The 21289-nt window shown below is 43.0% G+C and overlaps 1 protein-coding gene across 7 annotated transcripts in view; it reads left to right on the top strand.

Annotated features, from left to right (window-relative positions):
- Positions 1–549: 549 nt before the first annotated feature.
- The window catches only part of MMP28 (matrix metallopeptidase 28), a 46190-nt gene continuing 25450 nt past the window's right edge, over positions 550–21289 (top strand). For 3 of the 7 annotated variants that reach the window (XM_033921251.1, XM_033921252.1, XM_033921250.1), the window contains exons 1-3: positions 561–870; positions 17510–17589; positions 19566–19759. In XM_033921251.1, coding sequence (XP_033777142.1) covers positions 790–870; positions 17510–17589; positions 19566–19759 — 355 coding nt within the window. In that variant the 5' untranslated portion in view covers positions 561–789. Of the gene's footprint in view, positions 871–7455; positions 7471–10159; positions 10788–17509; positions 17590–19565; positions 19760–21289 lie in introns of those variants that run through there. The other 4 variants (XM_033921248.1, XM_033921249.1, XM_033921246.1 and 1 more) reach the window with 4 other exon arrangements.

Raw genomic sequence — 21289 nt, 5'->3', positions numbered from 1 at the left:
CCACAAGCCTTTCCTCCAACATCAACTCTGACGTCAGAGAGAAGGTTTCTGGGTCAGCTACTTATGTGCAGCGTGTGCACCGTCCATGCAAACAGTGCGCGTGTGGCTCCAAGAAGGTGGTAACTCTATATGCTTTGGGGGTGGGAATGGGCCAGGCTGTGTACCCCCAAGGGTTGAGAAACACTGATGTATGCAATGTATTAAATGTAGTCATGAATTGTGTGAATTTACAAACTGCTAAGGATTCCATATATGTTGTTTATTTAACAAATGTATTTACCGTCTAAAAACTAAGCAGATTACATACATCAAATATCAACCAAATCAAAATTCAAAAACATCAGCCAATGATATCATAAAAACAAATCTTACTTCACTGTCATGTATTAAACTGGCTGTTCTTCATTAAAAACAAACTTTTTTAAACTGCATCATTTCATGCGTTGCAACCTAGCCATTGCCAGACACACCGTCCCCTCAGGTCTTAATGAACGAAGTGGCAGCAGCTTGAGGTTGTGGGTTCAACTCCCCTCCTCCTCCATTCCCCTTGCGTAAAGGCTGAACGTGGCTTCCCGCCCTCCCTCAGGTGTTAGCTAATTAGCTTCTCTCAGAGCACGTGGCAGCTTTCCTCACCGCTGAGGCGCTCTTCTCTTCTCTTCGCTTCTCTTCTTCTTTGACTTCATTGGACTGACTTCCCCTTTCAAATGCGAAATCCGATTTCCGGTCCCTCAGAGCGTCGCTTCGGTCGGAGCCAAGGCAGCCCCACCTCGGTGGCTCCCGGCAAAGCGGATGGGCGCCATGCGGCTCCTGGGCAGCTCTCTTCTGCTCCTGCGGCTCCTGGTCCTGGGGGCCGGGAGGCTGGTCCCAGAGGTAAGAGAAGGGAGCGGGGTTGAAGCTACAGCCTCGGCACCCTGAGGTTGTGGGTTCCAAAGAAATTCATGGAAAGCATTCTGAGTTCCCCATGTGGAGCCATGAAACTTCCAAGTTAGTCCACCCAATTCATCTAGATCAGGGGTAGGGAACTCCGGTCCTCGAGAGCCCGATTCCAGTCGGCTTTTCAGGATTGAAAGCAGTTCATGCAAATAGATCTCATGCATAGTCATTGGGGAAATCCTGAAAACCCGACTGGAATACGGCTCTCGAGGACCGGAGTTCCCTACCCCTGATCTAGTAAATGGGCACAAGTGAAGGGAAGCAAAGCCATTATGACATCACCGATGAGGTTGGCTCAGGCATTGGTGGAATGAGGCATTATGACATCACATAGGAGGGGCTGCTGAAAAGTTCTCAGCCCAGCCAGGAAGAAAATGGGGAGAATGTGGCACAGTGGCTAGAGCCACAGCCTCAGCACCCTGGGGTTGTGGGTTTAAGCCCACACTGCTCCGTGTGACCCTAGGCAAGTCACTTAATCCCCCCCCCCCCCATTAGATAGATTGTGAGCCCACCAGAACGGACAGGGAAATTGCTTGAGTACCTGAATCAATTAATGTGTAAACCGTTCTGAGTTCCGGTATAGAAAGTTGAATATATAAATAAATTAGCATCTCTGACTTCTCCCTCTCCCAGGGTGTAAAGCGCTATCCTGGCTTTTTAGGTCATGGGAATTGCATAGACTGCCTCCTTTGTATGGAGATCTCTCATGCATATTTATTGGATATCCTGAAAACCAGATGGACTCCAAGCACTTCTTCTGCATTGTAGGGGGCTGTGAGAGTATAATCCTGTGCCATGCACAAAGTTAAGTGTTCAAATATTATATACAGAAAACTTGCATAATCCTGTGTTAAAGCTTTATATTAGCTTCTGGTGATGAGCTTATTTTTATGGTTTATATTGTGCAAGCTTTTGATTAGTGTTATGCTTGGGTTTTTGTTTTTTTTAGCAGATGTGGTGTTGAGATTTGAGGAGACTAGGATGAGATGATGTCTGTTCTTAGATTTTGATTAGGTAGGTTCTTCCTGTAATCGGCTTAGGCATTAAGCAGGGAAGAAAACTTTAAACTAAATAAATGTGTTCAAATGTTATATACAGAAAACTTGCAGTTCATGGCAGGGGGTTTGTAGTATGGCAAAATGCATGTGCACACAGCTTTCACAGAAATCCCAGGACCCATCGGCACCTGTGCTCTGGCATCGAAGTGAGCCTTGCAGAAATTCCTTGCTGACTCTGCCTTTCACTTCTATTTATTTACTGGGATTTAAAGGGCGACTTTTGCTTCAGTAGGTTCTTGCTTAAAGTGTGGTCACCCTAAAGCCACTTTATCTTGCATGTTTTGGACATGGTCAATGGTATGCTAATTTTGGAGTGTTGTTTTTCCTAAGGTTGAACAAATGTGACACATTAAATAGCATTGTAGTAGTTGTAGTCTCTTTTGGTTATTTGATCTTAAACGTCCTATTGGTAGAGGCCTTAAAGGCTTTCTTCGATGAGCAATTTGATCAGGTCTGAAGGTCATACTTTATCTTTGGATTGGACCCTTGAGCCCAACCTACAGTCATTGGCGTTCTAGAATGTTCCATCTTTTAACAATGGAAAGTCTGCAATTATTAGACTGGGATAATAGACAGGGTGAAGAGTGACTTTAACACCACATACAGTCATATTTTAAATAATATGTCATGATTTCATTCCTTTATTTTTTTTATAATCACAGCTGTGGGATGGTGGGGGAATTGGGAATATTTGTTTCTATTGACAATAAGTTTTGTAAATTATTACTCTTTTATTTTTATTTGAAAATCTAAGAAATATGATTATTTATTGGGATTTATTATCCACCTTTTCCTGAAGAGATTCACCCGAAGCGGTTTTTGAATGGTCTGTGGTGATATTCAGCTGCTGCGTCTCTTCGGATAGCCCCACACAAGCGATTGAACTCACCAGGACAGTTAAATTGCTTTGAATGTCAACCCCATACTCCTTCCAATCTGCCAAACAAGATGGACAGAGCCACATTATTATGTGCGTGATTAAACAACATTTTACTCACTAATTGTCACCTTAAGATGCGGTGGCATAGTAAAGAGGGGGTGAGGGAAGTGATCCGCCCTAGGCGCCATCTTGGTGGAGACGCCTGCCCTTTCCCTTCCCCCGTACCGCTAGTTGTTCGCCTCTGCGAGCGACAACTTCAACGTTTTCCTTGCGAACACATCAGCTCTCCTGCTGATGTCACATCCGGGTGCTGCACATAGGAAATGACATCAGAGGGAGAGCCGATTCGTTTGCCTTACCTCTCAAGTGCTGGAATTGTCATTGTAGCCAATTCCAGCTCATTGCAACACACACACACACATACTCACACTCATTCGTTCAGTTGGTCCTCCCTCCCTCCCTCCCCACCCCCATGTAAAGTTCTTGCATTTCCTACCAGCAGACCCCTCGCATTACTCCCATTCCTGTTAAACTCAAACTCCTCAAGATTCCCCATCCAGCCAGGACACCTCGATGGTTTCACTGACTCTCTCCAATGCCCCTCTACATCCTTAGTGCTCCTCCACCCTCCCCCAGCACTTGTAGCTCATACCCTCCCACTGGCACGGTCTCCACACTAGAAGGGGGAGGGCTGGAGAGGGCTAAACCCTGAAAAACATCCAGACTCTTTAGCTATCCTTCTGGCTTTGAGAAAGTTAATGTACAAAAATGTAGACAGCTGGCACTCCTGCAGCCTCCTGAGCACATCTGATAGGGCCCCCTACACATCTGGATTTGTGCCAGTTTGTCTAGGCCTTAATCTATCTCTTATTACCTCCTGCAAATTCAGAAGAGGAGGCTTAAGACCAGGGATAATTAAAAGGGCCTCTATTCCTAACAAACGTAAAATCAAAAACCAGGGATAGAGGTGGGGGGGGGGGGGGGCAGAAGAAAGGATGAGAAAAGAGAGTCAGATAACTAAAAACAGAAAAATTATGTCAAATAAATTATTTCCCAGTTTCTGTGTAGGTCCTTGCTTTGACTAATCAATGAGATAATTGTTAATTGGCACTTGGCATTTACACCGTGCACTATTCTAGAACATGTTTGCCTAAATTTTATGCTGCGCAGTTACGAAGGGGGCTTGAACAGGCAGTGGTGCAGCGAGGGGGGCGGTCCGCCCTGGGCACCATCTTCCTGGGGACACCAGCAACCCTCCTCCTCTCTGCCCCTCCCTTCCTCCTCCTTCCCCTGCTGCCTACCTTTTTAATTTTGGCGCTAGCAGCCACCAACTTACTGCGTGCGTTAGCTTCGGTGCTCTCTGATGTCACTTCTGGCACCTGCACCTAGGAAGTGACATCACAGAGAGCGCCGAAGCGGACACGAGCAATAAGTTGGTGGCTGCTGGCACCGAAATTAAAAAGATACAGGGAAGTGGGGGAAGGGTGCCACTGCTCTGGCACCGCTCACCCTCGCTATGTCACCATGGGCAGGGGCATTCCCTGGATTTAGAGAGAATGTTATAGAATACCTCCAGATCTGTGCCGAACTCCCATTAGTTGTGTGCCAACATCCCACTGCAGCTCCTGGTGACTCTGGGCAAGTCACTTAACCTCATACAGGTGTATAGAATACAGAAGTCGCTTTGATTGTAACCACAGAAAGGTGAGAGATGCCGTCCCACTTCTCCCTTTACACTAGGTTTCAGCAGTCCTGAGTGCTCGCACCAAAAGTTAGGCACGAGAACCATACTGAACTAGTCTTCTGCACAGTTCCCTTTTCAAAATACTGCCTCAGTGTGGATCTTCCCTGCACCTAACTCTGTGCTCCATTTACTGAACCCCCCCCCCCACCCCCATAGGGCTTATCTAGCTCATCTTTACCAACTACTAAACTCTACGATCCTTTCCTTTGTGCTTACCTCATGCTTGCTTGAATTCAGATACAGTAGTTTACATCTCTACCTTCACCGGGAGAGCGTTCCAGATGTCCATCACCTCCCTTTCCGTAAATAAATAATTCCTCATGTTATTCCTGACTCTGTCCCTTTTCATCTTCATCCTGTGCCACCCCACCTTGTTCTAGAGCAGTGGTTCTCAACCTTGTCCTGGAGGACCACCAGCCAGTCAGATTTTCAGGATAGCCCTAATGAATATGCATGAGAGAGATTTGCATGTGATGGAGTGACAGGTATACAAATCTGCTCCATGCATATTCATTAGGGCTAGCCTGAAAACCCGATTGGCCTTGTGGTCCTCCAGGACAGGGTTGGGAACCACTGGTCTAGGGCAGATATGGGCAACTCCGGTCCTCGACGACCGGAATCCATTCGGGTTTTCAGGATTTCCCCAATGAATATGCATGAGATCTATTTGCATGTACTGCTTTCAATGCATATTCATTGGGGAAATCCTGGAAACCTGATTGGATTCTGGCCGTCGAGGACTGGAGTTGCCCATGTCTGGTCTAGAGCTTCCTGCTCTGAAGTGGAGCAACTTAACTGTTTTGCCTGAGTTGTGTGTATTTTTATATTCCAAGTGCTTCAGAAATTTAATGAAACGGACCAGTTTCAAGTGAGTTGAGACACCCTAAATTACAGGATTACATCTTTTTTTCCCCACCAACAGGAAGGAGAGAATTGCACTTGGGAGTCCCCATCCCTGTCCTGGAAGACCACCAGGCCAATCAGGTTTTCAGGCTAGCCCTAATGAATATCCATTTGCATATAATGGAAGTGCCAGGCATGCAAATCTGCTCCATGCATATTCATTAGGGCTAGCCTGAAAACCCGATTGGCCTTGTGGTCCTCCAGGACAGGGTTGGGGACCATTTCAAAAACTGATGACGGATTCTCCTTTGATATACCAAACTTTTGCCAGTTGTCCTGTGTGTTCTCAACTCTAAAGATTGCAGCCCAGCTCCACACTGAGTTATTACATGTTTCTATCCTGGGAATAAAATGTCAGTGAGCTCACCCTCATGCTTGGTGAGCAGGTCCAGACCGGTAATAACATCACTCAATACAATATCATGCTTACGTGTCTGAGCAGAAATTGCAGACAAAAACTGAATCACCCTTTGAAATTGATAGTTAAAACAAATGATAAGCAAGAGCAAATTTTAGTGCGTGTCATCCGATTGTGGGCAGGAACGCCAATCACACACACACCTTTTTGAACTCTAAATTCACATGTTGCAATAAAACTTGTTTTGTTTCAGAAAATTCCCTGAAGTTGGTGTGAGGGTCCAGTTGTAGAGAAATAGCTATTAATTCAGCAGTGAATGCTCTTGTTTTGTCAGAGCAAACCATTCCCCAAGTACGTTAGATTAGATGCACAAGAATGCGGATTCTTGTGTGAGATCACTGCTATAACCATGCCAGAAACTGAGGGAGAAAATGGACTTGCAACTTTACTTAAGGAACTGAGCAGGGGAGAAACAGGGACGCTTGAAAAGGAAGTATTCACTTTCCTTTCAGCTGCTTTATAGCACAGTAATTATGATTGGTTTCTTATTTAACATTGTGATACTGTAGATATTTTTCGGTCTCTGGAGGGCTCACAATCTGTCTGTCTCTCAGGCACTGGCGGGGTGACCAAGATCACAAGGAGCTGCAGTGGGATTTGAACTGGGATCCCCTGGATCCGAGTCTGCTGCTCTGACTAATCGGCTGCTCCTTTTCCTCCAGTAATGACTCGTGGAGTATTAATTATCCTCCACCCAACGCTACGTCCAAAGGCTGTTGAAACTGTGTCCTATAAGCTGTTTTTTTCACTCGTCCCCGAGGTGGTTTCCAGCCTGAGGCACCATTTATAGAATTGTGACCATGTCACAGGCACCGGAAATATAGACCAGGGTTTTCAAGGCCTACATTTTTGGGGCCTATGATGAGAATCATGACTAGAGAGGTGCCTACCAATGCCTAAGGGTACTTCTGGTGTTAGGAATGCCTATTTTACCCTTAGGCGCCTCCATAGTTGCAGTTCTGGTGCTCTTTGTGGAGACACTGTCTCTCTCTCTCTCTTTTTTTTTTTTTTTTTCTAATGGCGATTTAATTGCCTTAAAACAACACAATCAAGTATCACATCGATTAAAGGCAATTAAACCAATTAAGTTAGACAGTGGTAGGGCGGCTACCGGTGTCTAACCTTCAGTGGCTGTTGTAGAATCCAGTACTTTAGTCGTAAAGTAAAGCCATAGTAATTGCTTCTTTATCTTGCTTAAAAACAAAAGGCATTAACATGGTATTGCTATTAATAGGTTTGCCATATGGCTCCAGAAAAAGGAGGACAAATGGAGACATCTGGGTTTTACTTCCGTTGCTTTCAATGAAAGTAAAACCTGGATATCTCAATCTGTCCTCTCCCTTTTATTTTCTGGAGCCAAATGGTAACCCTTCCTATTAATAACTTCGTCATGAGACTTCTCTAAAATACCAGTCAAGTCCAAACTGTCTGAGAAAGGATCCACAACTGACGATCTCTATCGGACGTGGATTGTTTCTTAGTATGTCTTATGCAATGGAGGGAGACCTGCGGAATATTTAAACACATCTACAAGGTATTTATAAATCCTTCTCTAGGTGACATTGTCATCAGTAGTGAAAGTTCAGCAAGTGCAGATTTAATTGCTTAGTATTGTATAATTTTCAAACTTCTCTAATCTCTGAAATAACAAACAGCCTTGTAAAAGAGTACCTTTGAAGTTAGTTATTTCTAGTTTTGAGGGGAATTGTTTAAAAGGTTACAAATGATGTTGAAGTTGGGCAAGTATCCCACAGAAAAGGGTCATGTCATTATCCCCATTGTAAAGGACAAAAAAATAACTTGATTAGTCTAACTACAAATTACAGACTTATAACATAGAAACATGATGGCAGATAAAGGCCAAATGGCCCATCTAGTGTGCCCATCCGCAGTAACCATTATCTCTTCCTCTCTCTAAGAGATCCCAGTGCCTATCCCTGTCTCCACCACCTCTTCTGGGAGACTGTTCCATGCATCTACCACCCTTTCTGTAGAAAAGTATTTCCTCAGATTACTCCGGAGCCTATCACCTCTTACCTTCATCCTATGCCCTCTCATTGCAGAGTTTCCTTTCAAATGAAAGAGACTCAACTCATGCGCATTTACATTATGTAGGTATTTAAACGTCTCTATTGTATCTCCCCTCTCCCGCCTTCCCTCCAAAGTATACAAATTGAGATCGAGTCTGTCCCCTATCTATTCCTTTTTTTGTTAAACTATTAGATATAGTTTATACTCAGTTGTTGGATCATTTGGAGGGTTTTGATTTACTACATTATTCTCGGTCGGGCTTTTGTCGCCCTCTGTTTAGTACAGAGACTGTATGGGCATCTTTATTAGATTTTCTGTATGTGCTTTTTAGTAAAGGATCAGGGGCACTAAGCTTGCAATTTGGTCTTAATAGTGCCTTCCATCTCGTAGATCATAAGTTGGTGTTAGATTGTTTGGACTCTATATGAATTTCTAGGCATGCCCATCAATGGTTTCTGGAATTTTTATGTTCTAGAACTTTTCGGGTGCTCTCCAATACATTGTCTAATCCCTGTGGGATTCCCCAGGGCTCACCCCTCTCTCCATTGCTCTTCAACATCTACATGGCATCTTTGGATACCAGGTTATCCAATTTAGGTGTCAAACGTTATAGTTACGCAGACAATATGGCCATCGTTTTACCTTTATACTCTTTACCATCAAAGCAATGCTACCAAATTACCTTAATCTTGGCAAGGGTGGAAGAATGGACAAAGGAATTAAAATTGAAACTCGTGAAACACGTGAACAGTTTCTTATATTGTTTGTTACCTGCGTTGAACCGCAAGATATTGCGGGATAGAAATAACATTTTATGTTATGTTACATTACCTTGAGAATTTTTGACTTGTTGAACAGGTGCTTTTTAACATATTTATAAGTGATGTGGAAATCAAATTGATGTGATTAAATTTGCAGATGACAGAAAACTATTCAAAGTTACAGAATTTACACTTGATGTGCATCATTACAGTGCTTAAATTGAAATGATCTTTTGAGAATTTACCTCTATATCCTTGTGGCTCACTTTATTTTTGGCCGAAGTATCTTCCTGGTATTTTGGATGCCTGGTTTAATTAAAGCTGAGTTTGGTGGATTCTGGTGCTTTGAATCTTCATTTATCCTGGGGGAGGGGGGTTCCTCTAGCTTTATATCCCCATCTAGCTCTTCCTAGCCAGCACTCTGTTAGGGACCAGACTCCAGGGCTGCACCTGGAACCTTGAAATCATAGGCCTGAAACATAGCCCCTGTTTCTTACTATTGCACATTGATATTGATTTGTTATCCCGTTGCATTTCCTAGTCCTGATGGAGCTGGGGAACTGAAGTCCTGTATCAGGTTTGTCTCCCAGTTCCTCAGTGCTCTGTTAGAATTTAATAAGGCCCTTATTAAAAAGCCACGGAAGCAAATCCCAGCATGGCAAATGCAACACATCCTATAAGAACTGAATGAGCTACGATGCATTTGCCACGTAGGAATCGCTACTGTGGCTTTGTAAAAGGGGCCCATAGTTTCTCCTCTTCCTGCTCTGAAAACTTTAATGACATTTGGACAACAAATTCATGCTTCAAAATTCTGATGTCCCAGTTTGAGTTGTTTTTTTTTTCTCATTTGGCTGCTGGGGAGGGGCTCACCTTCCCCACCAAGTAGAGTAACTCCTTCCTTTTGGAAAAGGTCGTTTAGATAACCGACCCATTCTGACTTCAGTCCTACCTGCAGAATATAAATGGTAACCAAAGAGTGGGGATTTCCAAAGGTTTTACTGTTACTTTGACCCAATTTTCACATTAAAAAGTATGGGCTGTTCTAGTATTCCTACCCTGGTACTTTGAATGTGCTTTTAAGGAGGGGGAGGGTTTCATCGGAGAGAGGACCCGTAAAAACCTCTTAGAATCTCATTTGGTGGAATGTTGATTGTGTAGTTTAGACTGTCCAGAAGAGCTCTTGGAAGGGGGTATCAGGTGATATGTAGATTAATAATCAGTCTTATACCACCTCCAATTAGCTGTCAGTCACCTAGATTCCCCCCCCCCCTGTTTTTGATAATTAAACTTCCATCACACTTTCTTGTTTGAGTTTTCAGATGTATGCAATACAATTGTAGCGTTAAGCAATCTATGTGAAGGACTGTGAAAGAAGTGCATTGTCAGAAAATGAAGTAAAATTATAATGCATTTTTTTTCTGTGGAAAGAATGAGTGGGAACTGAATGATGGAAAAAAGTGACCCAGCTTCACAGAGCATTGCTGGAGAAACCAAGAGTCAAAGGCCATGGGAAGAAAAGAAGCTTTCAGACATTGGTTGGAAATGGATAGAAGGAGAAAGCAGTCGCCAAAAGCCATTGAGATGGAGCTGTGAGAAGAAAACTCCTTTACCAGTGTTCATGAGAGGCATGATGTGATTATTACAGGCTGCCTTGGGCAAACTCATCTCAACAACATGTATGACCTTGTTGGAATCATAGCCATCCAGTAGAGGACACAGTAGCCCTCACAACAATGGAAGCAATTAATACCACACATCTGACTGAACGGTTACCACTCAATATCAGACTGAGCTAATTTCTTACAAGGACAGAGGAGGCCCTACATTGCCTCCATCTCCTAGATGGCAGGTCAAGAGCCATGGTAAACTAGGGATACTTTGAGATCTGTAATTATGGCAAGAGGCAACCACAGAGCAGCATTTGGTTCTCTTACTTGAGAATCGCCTCTCTTGTGAGAATGGAAATGTACTCTTTATTGGAAACATGACTTTGAATGGACACAAGAGACTTGGGAGATGCAGTGGAGAAAAGAAATGCAAAGCCAAAGGATCAGAGGTAGGGAGTGAGACTGTCAGGGCTAAGCGCAAAACTAATACAGCCACTTTTTGTATCGCAGCTGTTAAATTGTGGAATGTTGTTGGGGCAATTGTGTTTGTATGCAAATAGGTTCAAATTTAAGAAATTTTTGAAAAGTCAACTTTTTAAATCTTTGTTCCTATAAGGTAATTGCTATTCTATTCAAGTAACAGGTTAATTGGGGGGGAAACGTTATGATGATACAGCTCTCTTGTTTATTATATTATTTTTATGTATGTTTATATGGAAACCATCTAGGTATACCCAGTGTATAAATTTTAAAAAAATAAATAAATAGCACAAGCATAAAGTGGATTGATGAAGGCCTTCCATCTGAAGAGGATTCCAACATGTATGGTTCCAAATACATTTACAACTAGTTCCACATACCTGTACAGCGCTAAAGAAGAACATTTTAGGCAGGATGTCCCTTTCACATGTGTCCTAAAACACATAATAAATGGATGTTACCAGTGGTGTGTCTCAAGGTTTTGTTCTTGGGCCTGTTCTTTTTTATTTATTTATTTATAAGTTTACAAATTACAATTCAAGATTAAAATTGTGCAGAAAGCTAAATTAAAACAAAGAAAACAATAAAGTAATAATAGGAAAACATTGCATAAAGAAATATTAGCTTAATCCAGTTCAAGTCCACAATTTATGGGATCCAAAATGTAATATAAACGGCTTAACAAAAGAAAAATAGCATAAGAAGTGTGATTACAAGATTACAGAGTGCCTTATTTCTTTTCCTTCTCCTGACGGGATAAAGAGAGAGAGGCCGTCAGCTGGGAAGGCTCGAAGAAAAAAATATTTTAGGGAATTATAATTAATTATACACTTGCAAGGATGACGAAGATAAAAAGTCGTTCCAAGAGCTATAACCCCAGGTCTAATTATTTTCTACGTCTTTGTGTATCTCTTGCCAAATCAGAAAACATTTGTATCTTGAAACCCAAGAATTCTTTTTCTTTATTTTTAAAGAAAAGTCTCAATAACCAATTTTTATCCAGCAAAAGGACTAAAGTCCCGACCAACTTTGCAGAAATAGCAATTTCCATATCGGATAGTTCAAGTAAAGCAGATACATTTATTGGTCCTTGACTTTTTTCCTGTGGCTGGTTCTTTTATTTATTATTTTTATTATCTATTATTTTTATTTGGCAAGTAATAAACCTGCGCAAGTGGAGGTAAGGAATCCTCGGGAACCTCCAATATTTCCGTCAGATAGCATTATAACATTTCTCGGGGAGTTGTTGTTGAAATTTTAGGAAAATTAATCAGTCTAAGATTATTACTCCGTGAGAAATTTTCAAATGTCTCTAATTTCCTTCTTAAGTTGATATTATCTTTCATTAGTATCTCTTGTATTTGTTTAGAGGATTTTAATTCATTTTTTATAGTCTGCAAGGAAGTTTTAAAGTCTCCAGTATCCTGTTTTATTTGAATAATATCTCTTTTTTGCTCCTTTATTTTCCCATCCATTTGCACTTGTTGAATATTTACAGTTCCCTCCGATACTCCAATAGGGCCTCCCTGTGATTGTAAAGAGCCCGTCTAGCTGCTCTAGGCACAATATTTTCTGGATATCCACTATCCCCTAGCCTTTTCAACATCTGTATGTCCTCCCTAAAACTCCTCCACCTATCCCCCCTTGAAACAATTTACACTTATGCAGACGACATCCTCGTCCTCCTCGAGACCGATTCGAACCTCACCGACCTGTCTAAGAACATATCCTCTTGTATAATGAACCTACAATCCTGGGCCCACACTGTGCAAATGAAATTGAATGAGTCCAAAACAAAACTTCTTTGGCTCGGTCCAAAACTAGATCACCTACCCACCTCCATCCCACTACCCTCTGGCTCCTCTCTGCAGCTTGAGTTCTCGAGCAAGGTCTTGGGCATCATCATTGATTCCACATTGTCCTTCAATGACCACCTCCAATCCTTGGTAAAAAAATGCTTTTTCAGCCTTTACATGCTGAGGAAAGTTAGATCCTGCTTCCATCAAAAACATTTTACCTTCCTTGTCCAATCCATCATCCTCTCCAGATTGGACTATTGCAACTCTATCTACTTAAGCCTAACTAAGAAAAACCTCCACAGACTCCAACGGATTCAGAATGCCGCGGCCAAGCTCATCTTCGCTAAAAGTAAATTTGACCATGTCTCCCCGCTCCTGGCCAAGCTCCACTGGCTTCTGATAATCGCCAGGGTCCACTATAAATGCACCTGTTTAACTTTCAAAATCCTATATGGTATCCTCCCTCCCTTTATCCCTCTTTCTTGGAATTCCTCAAACCCTAATGCCACCAGATCCTCCCACAAATTAAAACTATCCTTCCCCTCGCTAAAAGGCATTTCCCACACAGGAAAGCTAGGGACCTCCCTCCACTTCAAAATCACTGAGCTCTGGAACAACCTTACCTCCCCTCTTCGGAACTTGAGCTCTCTCCAAGTTTTCCGCAAACATCTGAAAACCTGGCTTATCTCAAAAAATGTAAGTCTCCCTCCAATTTAGGAATCAAGGAAACTCTTATATCTTGTCATCCCAAGTCCTCTAAATTTTCTTCACACTTCTACCTCTAACCCTCTGTTGTAGTTCCTTCTTATTTCTCCTACTGTAAACCGCGTCGAGCTCTACGAACGTGGAGATGATGCGGTATACAAACTTAAGGATTAGATTAGATTAGATTCCATCAATATTACTGACTGGTGCCTATATTCGGCATTGGAGCTACAAATCCGTCGATAGCGGAGAAACTGGGCAAAAGGTATATTGGTCTTAGACGGGTACGGGTGCATGCTGCTAAATTCTAGAAGGGATTTGCGATCCGTATTTTTCACAAAGATAGTGGTGTTAAAATGTCCATCCAGGATCTCCAATCTCACATCTAGGAATGAGATTTGTGTTCAATGATATGTCATCTCAAAATGCAAAGCAGTATGACAAGAATTCACATATTCTCTAAATTTGAACAATTCCTCTGAGCACCCCTTCCACAGACAAAAAATGTCGTCTATGAAGCGGGCCCACCCCAAAATCTCTCTGAAACAACAAGAGGGATATATGAATTGTTCTTCAAAATGTCCCGTGAATAAATTCGCAACCGTGCGTTAAGTGAATGAGTGGGTCTTTGTATGAGTGCAGTGGGTAGACCTGGTAGTGTCTAGGTAGGTCCCTTCCAATAGGGCATAATTTATTAGTTTTAGGGATTAAGTGACTTGCCCAGTGTCACAAGGAGCAGTGCGGGATTTGAACCCACAATCTCAGGTTGCCGAGGCTGTAGCTCTAACCACTGCACCACACACTCCCACACATTTATAGCCTAACTCGGTCCCGGAGTACCCCCTTGCCAGTCATGTTTTCAGGATAGCCATCGTGAATATGCATAAGCTTGATTTTCTTTCATGTACATTCATTGTGGCTATCCTGAAAACCCGACTGGCAAGGGGGTACTCCAGGACCGAGTTGAGAAACACTGGCCTAAGTGGTTTACATTCAGGTACTCCAGCATTTTTCCCATCTGTACTGGCAGGCTCACAATCTGTCTAATGTGTCTGGGTCAGTGGAGGATTACGAGACTTGCCCAGGGTCACAAGGGATTTGAACCCACAAGACTGTAGCTCTAACTTCTGTGCCATACACCCAGACCATAGCCCCTTGCTAGATGGATGTCTAAATACCGGCTTTCAAATGGTGAAAACACTAACAGAGCTTCTAAAATAATCACCAAAGGTTTCAAGGGGAAGAGGGGAAAAAAGAGCAGTGTTAACACTTTTGCCCAATTGTCTCGAGTGCTAAGTTGACCTAGCTAAGATGCTGGGTTCTGATATCCAGAGAGGAAAAAAAGCAGCATTTGAGGGAAGGATAAACAAGAGACCATGATTAAATCTGTTCAAAGTTCTCCCAGACATCAAAGCTGCCCTTTGGGGTTACAGCTAAGAGGGAAGTGCTGCCTTTCCTGTAATGAAGAGGATGTATTAATTTATAAAATCATGCCGCATCCTCCCAAGAGTAGCCAGCTTGCAGCTGCAGCCTGTTAATGTGAGCCCAAAGACAGGACACACTGGATAAAAAGATGAAAACCACTTTATTGTGAGACCAAGCAGTCTGCAACACAAGCAGAGAAAGACGTGGAAAATCTTGTTCTTACAACTTGGAGGGCTTCAGGAGTCAGAGCGCCAGGTGCACAAAGGAGAAAGGAAGTGAGGAAGGCCATTGAGTACTAATTTTGCTTGTAAAAAATAGAGAATGACACGGGGACAAATTTTTCCTCATTTTCCCGTCCTAGCAAGTTCTTTTCCTGTCCCTGCCTCATTCCTGCAAGCTCCATCCTCATCTGCACAAGCCTCAAACACTTTAAAATCATAAAAATTCAAGGCTTGTGCGGTTAAGGCAGAGCTTGCGGGAATGGAGACAAATTTGTTTCTGTGTTATTCTCTACACTGCACCACTCTAGAAATCAAAATGTAGTAAAAGTGATCCAGGTAAAGGACATGAAGCCATTGTGACATCACTGATGAGGTTGGCTCTTAGGCATTGGTGGAATGAGGCATTATGATGTCACAATACCAGCTCTGGTTTGGTTACCAGAGGCTGAAACTTTTCACACTATTTATTTATTCAATTTTCTATTGAGAATGACATGGGGACAAATTTTTCCCCTGCCCCGCGGTAACTAATTTTCCTGTCCCATCCTGTCCCAGCAAGTTCTTTTCCTGTTCCTGCAAGTTCTGTCTTCATCTGCAAAAGCCTCAAACACTTTAAAATTATAAGTGTTCGAGGCCTGTGCAGATAAGGCAAAGCGTACAAGAATGGGACAGGGACAGCGACAAAACTTGAGGGGATGGGATGGGGACATTGAGTTCCTGTGTCATTACTACAAAATTCTCAGATTTTTCCAGTAGACACATTCTCTCCACACTCAGGCACACACAAGTCTTGCTGCCCACATCCAGCAGTTCAGTATAGTTCTCAGAGGACATGTGGGTGACATCATCCATGGAACCCGGTATACATCATCCAGTGTGAGAATATATACGTGCTGTCTTTGAACACCTGCTACAGATAAAGTATCTTTGCTTTAGTGTGACATGCGTATCGGATTCCAGCAATTACATAGGCAAAAAGGCAAAATGTCTGGAAGAGCTACCGATGGATGTGGCTGGAAAGCAGCTCCATGAAGAGTGGGTCAAGGCATCCTTGAAAGTCTGTACTGAAGAAGAATAAGCAAGGTCAAAATTGCATCAACCCCAATGCACAGCTCAAGTCCCTTTGGAGGATTTTGAAGATGGATGAATAATCCTACACCGTGATCAGGGAAGGGTTGGGAGAGGACCAGAAGGACCTTGAAGCCCAGGGAGGACCCAGAGAAGAGTCAGAGGGCAAGTGAGGGGCAGGGAGGACAGGGTGATAACCAGGAAGATCTGGAGGAACCTGGTTAGGAGTTTTAGGAAGAATCAGAGTATGAATGGACTCAACCACTGATCCTCAAGCCTTGCATTAAAGAATGCTGGTGTAAGAGGACTGAGTTTGAGAGAGACACTAAAGAATGACACAGGATGGTTTCCTGTGGTTATCCACAGGGATGGGAATGATTTCTGTCACTGTGTCATTCTCTGTGCTCTGCATGCTTTCCCCACTTGTTGCTAATGCATATTTTAAGGGAATTCGAAGTGAAAATGACTGATGTACTATTTCAACTTAGAGTTTCCAATCTATAAACTCATTGAAAATACTCTAAGGTACTTGTGCTTGTTTCAACTCTTCTTGCTTCATACACATAATATGTTATCTCTGCCGAAGACCTCAGAAACACCACTCCACTGTCCCATGTACAAAGTCTTTCACGGGGAGAATTGTGTGTTGAATCTTCACTGGTCACGGCTTCAATATTTGCATTTTTTATTTATTCTCAAACTCTATATTTAAATAGTTAAGTTAATACTTATATTGTATTTAATGTTTTTATTTATCTTGGCAGTAATCAACCTTGTTTACATATTGGTGGACTTAGCGGTTAGACCCGACATGTTTCGCACTAGTTTTGTCAGGGATCCACTCACTGCCGCTGAAGACATGTGAGTCGGATGACAGCAGCAGTGAGTGGATCCCTGACGAAGCTAGTGCGAAACATGTCTGGTGCAACCGCTAAGCCCACCAATATGTAAACAAGGTTCACTACTGCCAAGATAAGTAAAAACATTAAATACAATATAAGTATTAACTTAACTATTTAAATATAGTTTGAAAATAAATTTTAAAAAATGCAAATCTTGAAGTCGTGACCAGTGAGGATTCAACACATAAATTCTCCCTGTGAAAGACTTTGTACATGGGATGGTGGAGTGGTGTTTCTGAGGTCTTCGGCAAAGATAGCATATTATGTGTATGAAACAAGTAGAGTTGAAACAAGCACAAGTATCTTAGACTATTTTCAATGAGTTTGTATATTAAGGGAATGGCACTTCACTAATGGGTGACAAACTTGTAATCCTCTAGTAAAATGAGAACTGTTTTGTCCCCTACCCTAGATATATTTCAACCTATAAACCTGCCACTGCTGTCCCAACAGATGTGTGGCTAACAAAAAAAGTTACTGCTTTGCAAATGTATTCCAAAGAGATGCTTTCTTTCTAGGTGCTTTGTGAAGCAGGAAGCCACTGTTTAAGCTTTTTCCCTTATTTTGCCAGGACTTCCTTCAAAAGTATGGATATCTGGAGAATGAAGTTCTTAGAAGATCAAATTCTGCACAATTCACAGAGGCTCTGAGGTATGTTAAAATGAAGCAACTTGCCTCGGTTCCGGTTTTATACTATCAACCTTGGACTTCATTCTCCGTCATTAAGGGCCACCAAACAGGTTAAGTTTTCAGGATATTCTCATTTGAATATGCAAGAGAGAAATTTGCATACAATGGAGATAGTGGGCATGCAAATATCAATACAATTCTTATATCTCACATGTACCAAAAGTAGCCCAATGCGGGATACAAAAAGAAAAGACTAGGCATACCTAGGATATACAAAAAAAAGTCATACAATTTTGTATTTTAGCAGAAACATCAATCAAGGGTTAGGGCTCTTCAGCTTGGAAAAGAGACAGCTGAGGGGAGATAGGATTGAAGTCTACAAAATCCTGAGTGGAATAGAACGGGTACTAGTGGATTGATTTTTCACTCCATCAAAAAGTACAAAGACTAGGGGACACTCGAGGAAGATACAGGGAAATACTTTTAAACCAATAGGAGGAACTATTTTTTCACTCAGACAATAGTTAAGCTCTGGAACCTTTTGCTAGAGGTTGTGGTAACAGCGGATAGCATAGCTAGTTTTAAGAACGGTTTGGTCCATTTCCTGGTCACTTCTTGCCCTGTATCAGTAGCATGGAATGTTACTACTCTTTGGGGTTTTGCCAGGTACTAGTGACCTGGATTGGCCACTGTGAGAACATGGCCATTCTGGCTGAGCCAAAGTCTTCGTTGATGGCAGCTCTTGAAGAGCAGTTCAGGGTCATGTGCTTTTTGACATAAGAGGCTACGGTATCAAGGACATTAACACCAGCTCCTCCAGAGCACCAATCCATCCTGGAGGCCCATGTACTGCCTATGAGCAGCACATTGACATTTAGGCCTTGAGGGAGCTGATCTTCACCAAATCGATGTCAATCTCTAGCCCCTCACAGGGATTTGAAGCCTCCTTGGAAAATCAGGGATACGTGGTGCTTTGATGGCCCCCAACCTGGGCCTGATCAGAGTGTCAGATATGTGAGCAGGCAGAGACTCAGTGGAGTATTTTTATGAGTCTGACTTGGACCATTCTTGAGCATCTGAGGAGGCACCAGAAATTTATTTGAGGAGGCCTCAAGCTTTGCCTCAAGACTCCTCCCTTTCTCACAAAAGGAGGAAGTCTCCCATAGGGAGATGACTAGGTCCATCCTATTTGATTTGGAGACTAGGGATTTGCCATAGGCCGAGACATTGACATCCTTCAGTTTTATGCATTTCTCCCTTTCCTTCCACTAAGGAAGCTATAGCAGTACTCTTTCCTGAGAGATAGCTAAGGAACCAGACCTGGAACCAGCAGTTTAGGAGAAGGTTGTGGATGTTTCATGCTATGGGAACAACCTTTTTGGTAACAAGGTGGAGGAGGTAGCAGATCTCATCATGAACCATTCTGAAGCCTTCAAGTCACTGTCCTGGCCCACTCCTGGCTCAGCCTCTACATTCAGGAGGTATTCTGGAGGAGGGCAGTAAAGGACCTACTACTCTCAAAGGTTCTTCAGGTAACAGAGAGCCCAGAGGTCCCAACTAGTTCTCCAGTCAAAACAGGGAATGAGCTTTTGACTGGCTCTAGGAGAGCATAGTTGCAATTCCCATAGCATTCCCAGATGGCCTTACAGTAGACTCGAGGCTGAATTTTTTTCTAAGCAGATTCAAAACTGACTATGCTCTCTGGACTTGAGGGACGCCTACAAAGATATATCCCAGTCACAGGAATAATTTGAGGTTCTGCTTGCCTGACTCAGTATGGCAATTCTACTGCAGGAAGTATAACTTGCCATCTATCTGGATCCCTTATTTAAACTCTTTTGCCAACTATACATCATATCACAATGACTTAATGCCAGAACACACATGAGTCTGCTCTTCTGTAAAAGTATTATATTGACAAGGGGATGGGAAGGACTCTGATATTTTATTGCTGTCTCCTTAGTGCTGTGGCATTGATTGTTTCCTGTTTCTTCCAGAGAGTTCCAGTGGGTCTCCCATCTCCCAGTTAGTGGGGTGCTCGATGCTGCTACATTCCTCCAGATGGCCAAGCCACGATGTGGCGTTGCAGATGCTGAAAGCTATGGCCAGTGGGCAAAGCGAGTAAAGACCCTGCTTGCGGGGAGAGATTCCAAGACCGGGAGAAAGAAGCGCTACTTGAACTTGTATCAAAGTAGGTTTTGTGGGTTCTTCCTTTCTGAGTATAACAGTAGGGTACCTTAGAACCTCAGCCAATGCAATAAGGTGACCACTGAAGACTGATCTCTCTTCCAAATGGTTATAATTGATTATATGCAGCAATAATTTCTATAACACAGTGGTATTTGTGGCTAGTAAAGATTGTTCAGGTTCTTCAAGCTAATCTCATCCTCCTGTAAAAAGGATGGATTCAATAGGTGCCTCTAAGTCACATGGCATCACCTTCTGGCCAGATACTGGAGCAGCTGGTGTAATGACAGACAGTGACAGTAAGAGGTGCCTGTGACGGTGGCACCCCCTGGCACCCTCCTTCCCCATCCCCCACTCACGCTCTTCCGTCCCCCCGCAAGGTTGTTTAAATCCTCACCAGCATGAACAGCTTCTCCGGCCTGCTGCTTATGACAGCGTTGGCTTTCCCTCTGATGTCACTACCTAGCCCTGCGACCAGGAAGTGATTTTAGAGGGGAGCCAGACCAGCGCGAACAGCAGACCAGAGAAGTTGCTCGTGCTGACAAAGATTTAAAGACGGCACCCGCAGCAGTCCTTCCCCCTCTTACTACGCCACTGATGACAGAGCACAAAGCCTGGAGCAGTAGACTAATGGTTGGGGCTAGTGGGCATGAACTTGCATTAAATATTAGCTATCAAATTTCAGACCATTCTTCAAGCTTCGCCAGGCCTTTCTTCATGTTATTCTCACCATCCTGGGTGTCTACTCTATTTCAGATTTTGGTATCATCTGCAAAGAGGCAAGTCTTACCCAACAGCCCTGCAGCGATATCATTTATAAAATATTAAAAAGAACAGGCCCAAGAACAGAACCTTGAGGCACACCACTGGTAACATCCCTTTCCTCAGAGCGATCTCCATTGATCACTACCCTCTGTCGCCTTCCACTCAACCAGTTCTTGACCCAGCCCATCACTTTGGGACCCATCCCGAGGGCACTCAGTTTATTTATTAGATGTCTGTGTGGAACACTGTCAAAGGCTTTGCTAAAATCTAAATATACCACATCTAGCGCACATCCTCTATCCAATTCTCTGGTCACCCAGTCAAAGAAATTGATCAGATTTGTCTGACAAGACCTACCTCTAGTGAATCCATGTTGCCTCCAGACCTGTAATCCACAGGATTCCAAAACTTGACCAGTCTCTGTTTTAAAAGTGTTTCCATTAATTTGCTTATCACAGAAGCCTGTAATTCCCTATTTCTTCCTTACTTCCACTTTTGTGGAGAGGGACCACATCCACCTTTCTCCGGTACCATTTCCAACTCTAGAGTCATTGAGAGGTCAGTCAGTGGAGCCACCAGCACTTCCCTAAGTGCCTTCAGCACCCTCAGATGTACATCATCTGGTCCCATTGCTTTGTCTACTTTTATTTTAGCTAGCTCCTCACAAACACAACCCCCTGAAAATTGATCAGGGTTTACTACTCCTCCACCTATTCAAGTTTGCCTTCTGTGGTTCCATTCCTGGCGCTTCAGCAATGAACATAGAACA

This window comes from Geotrypetes seraphini, chromosome 15 (genome assembly GCF_902459505.1).
Source record: "Geotrypetes seraphini chromosome 15, aGeoSer1.1, whole genome shotgun sequence".
Classification (NCBI taxonomy): Eukaryota; Metazoa; Chordata; class Amphibia; order Gymnophiona; family Dermophiidae; genus Geotrypetes; species Geotrypetes seraphini.
Note: the sequence above shows the minus strand (reverse complement) of the source record. Positions and strands in the feature narration are given on the sequence as shown.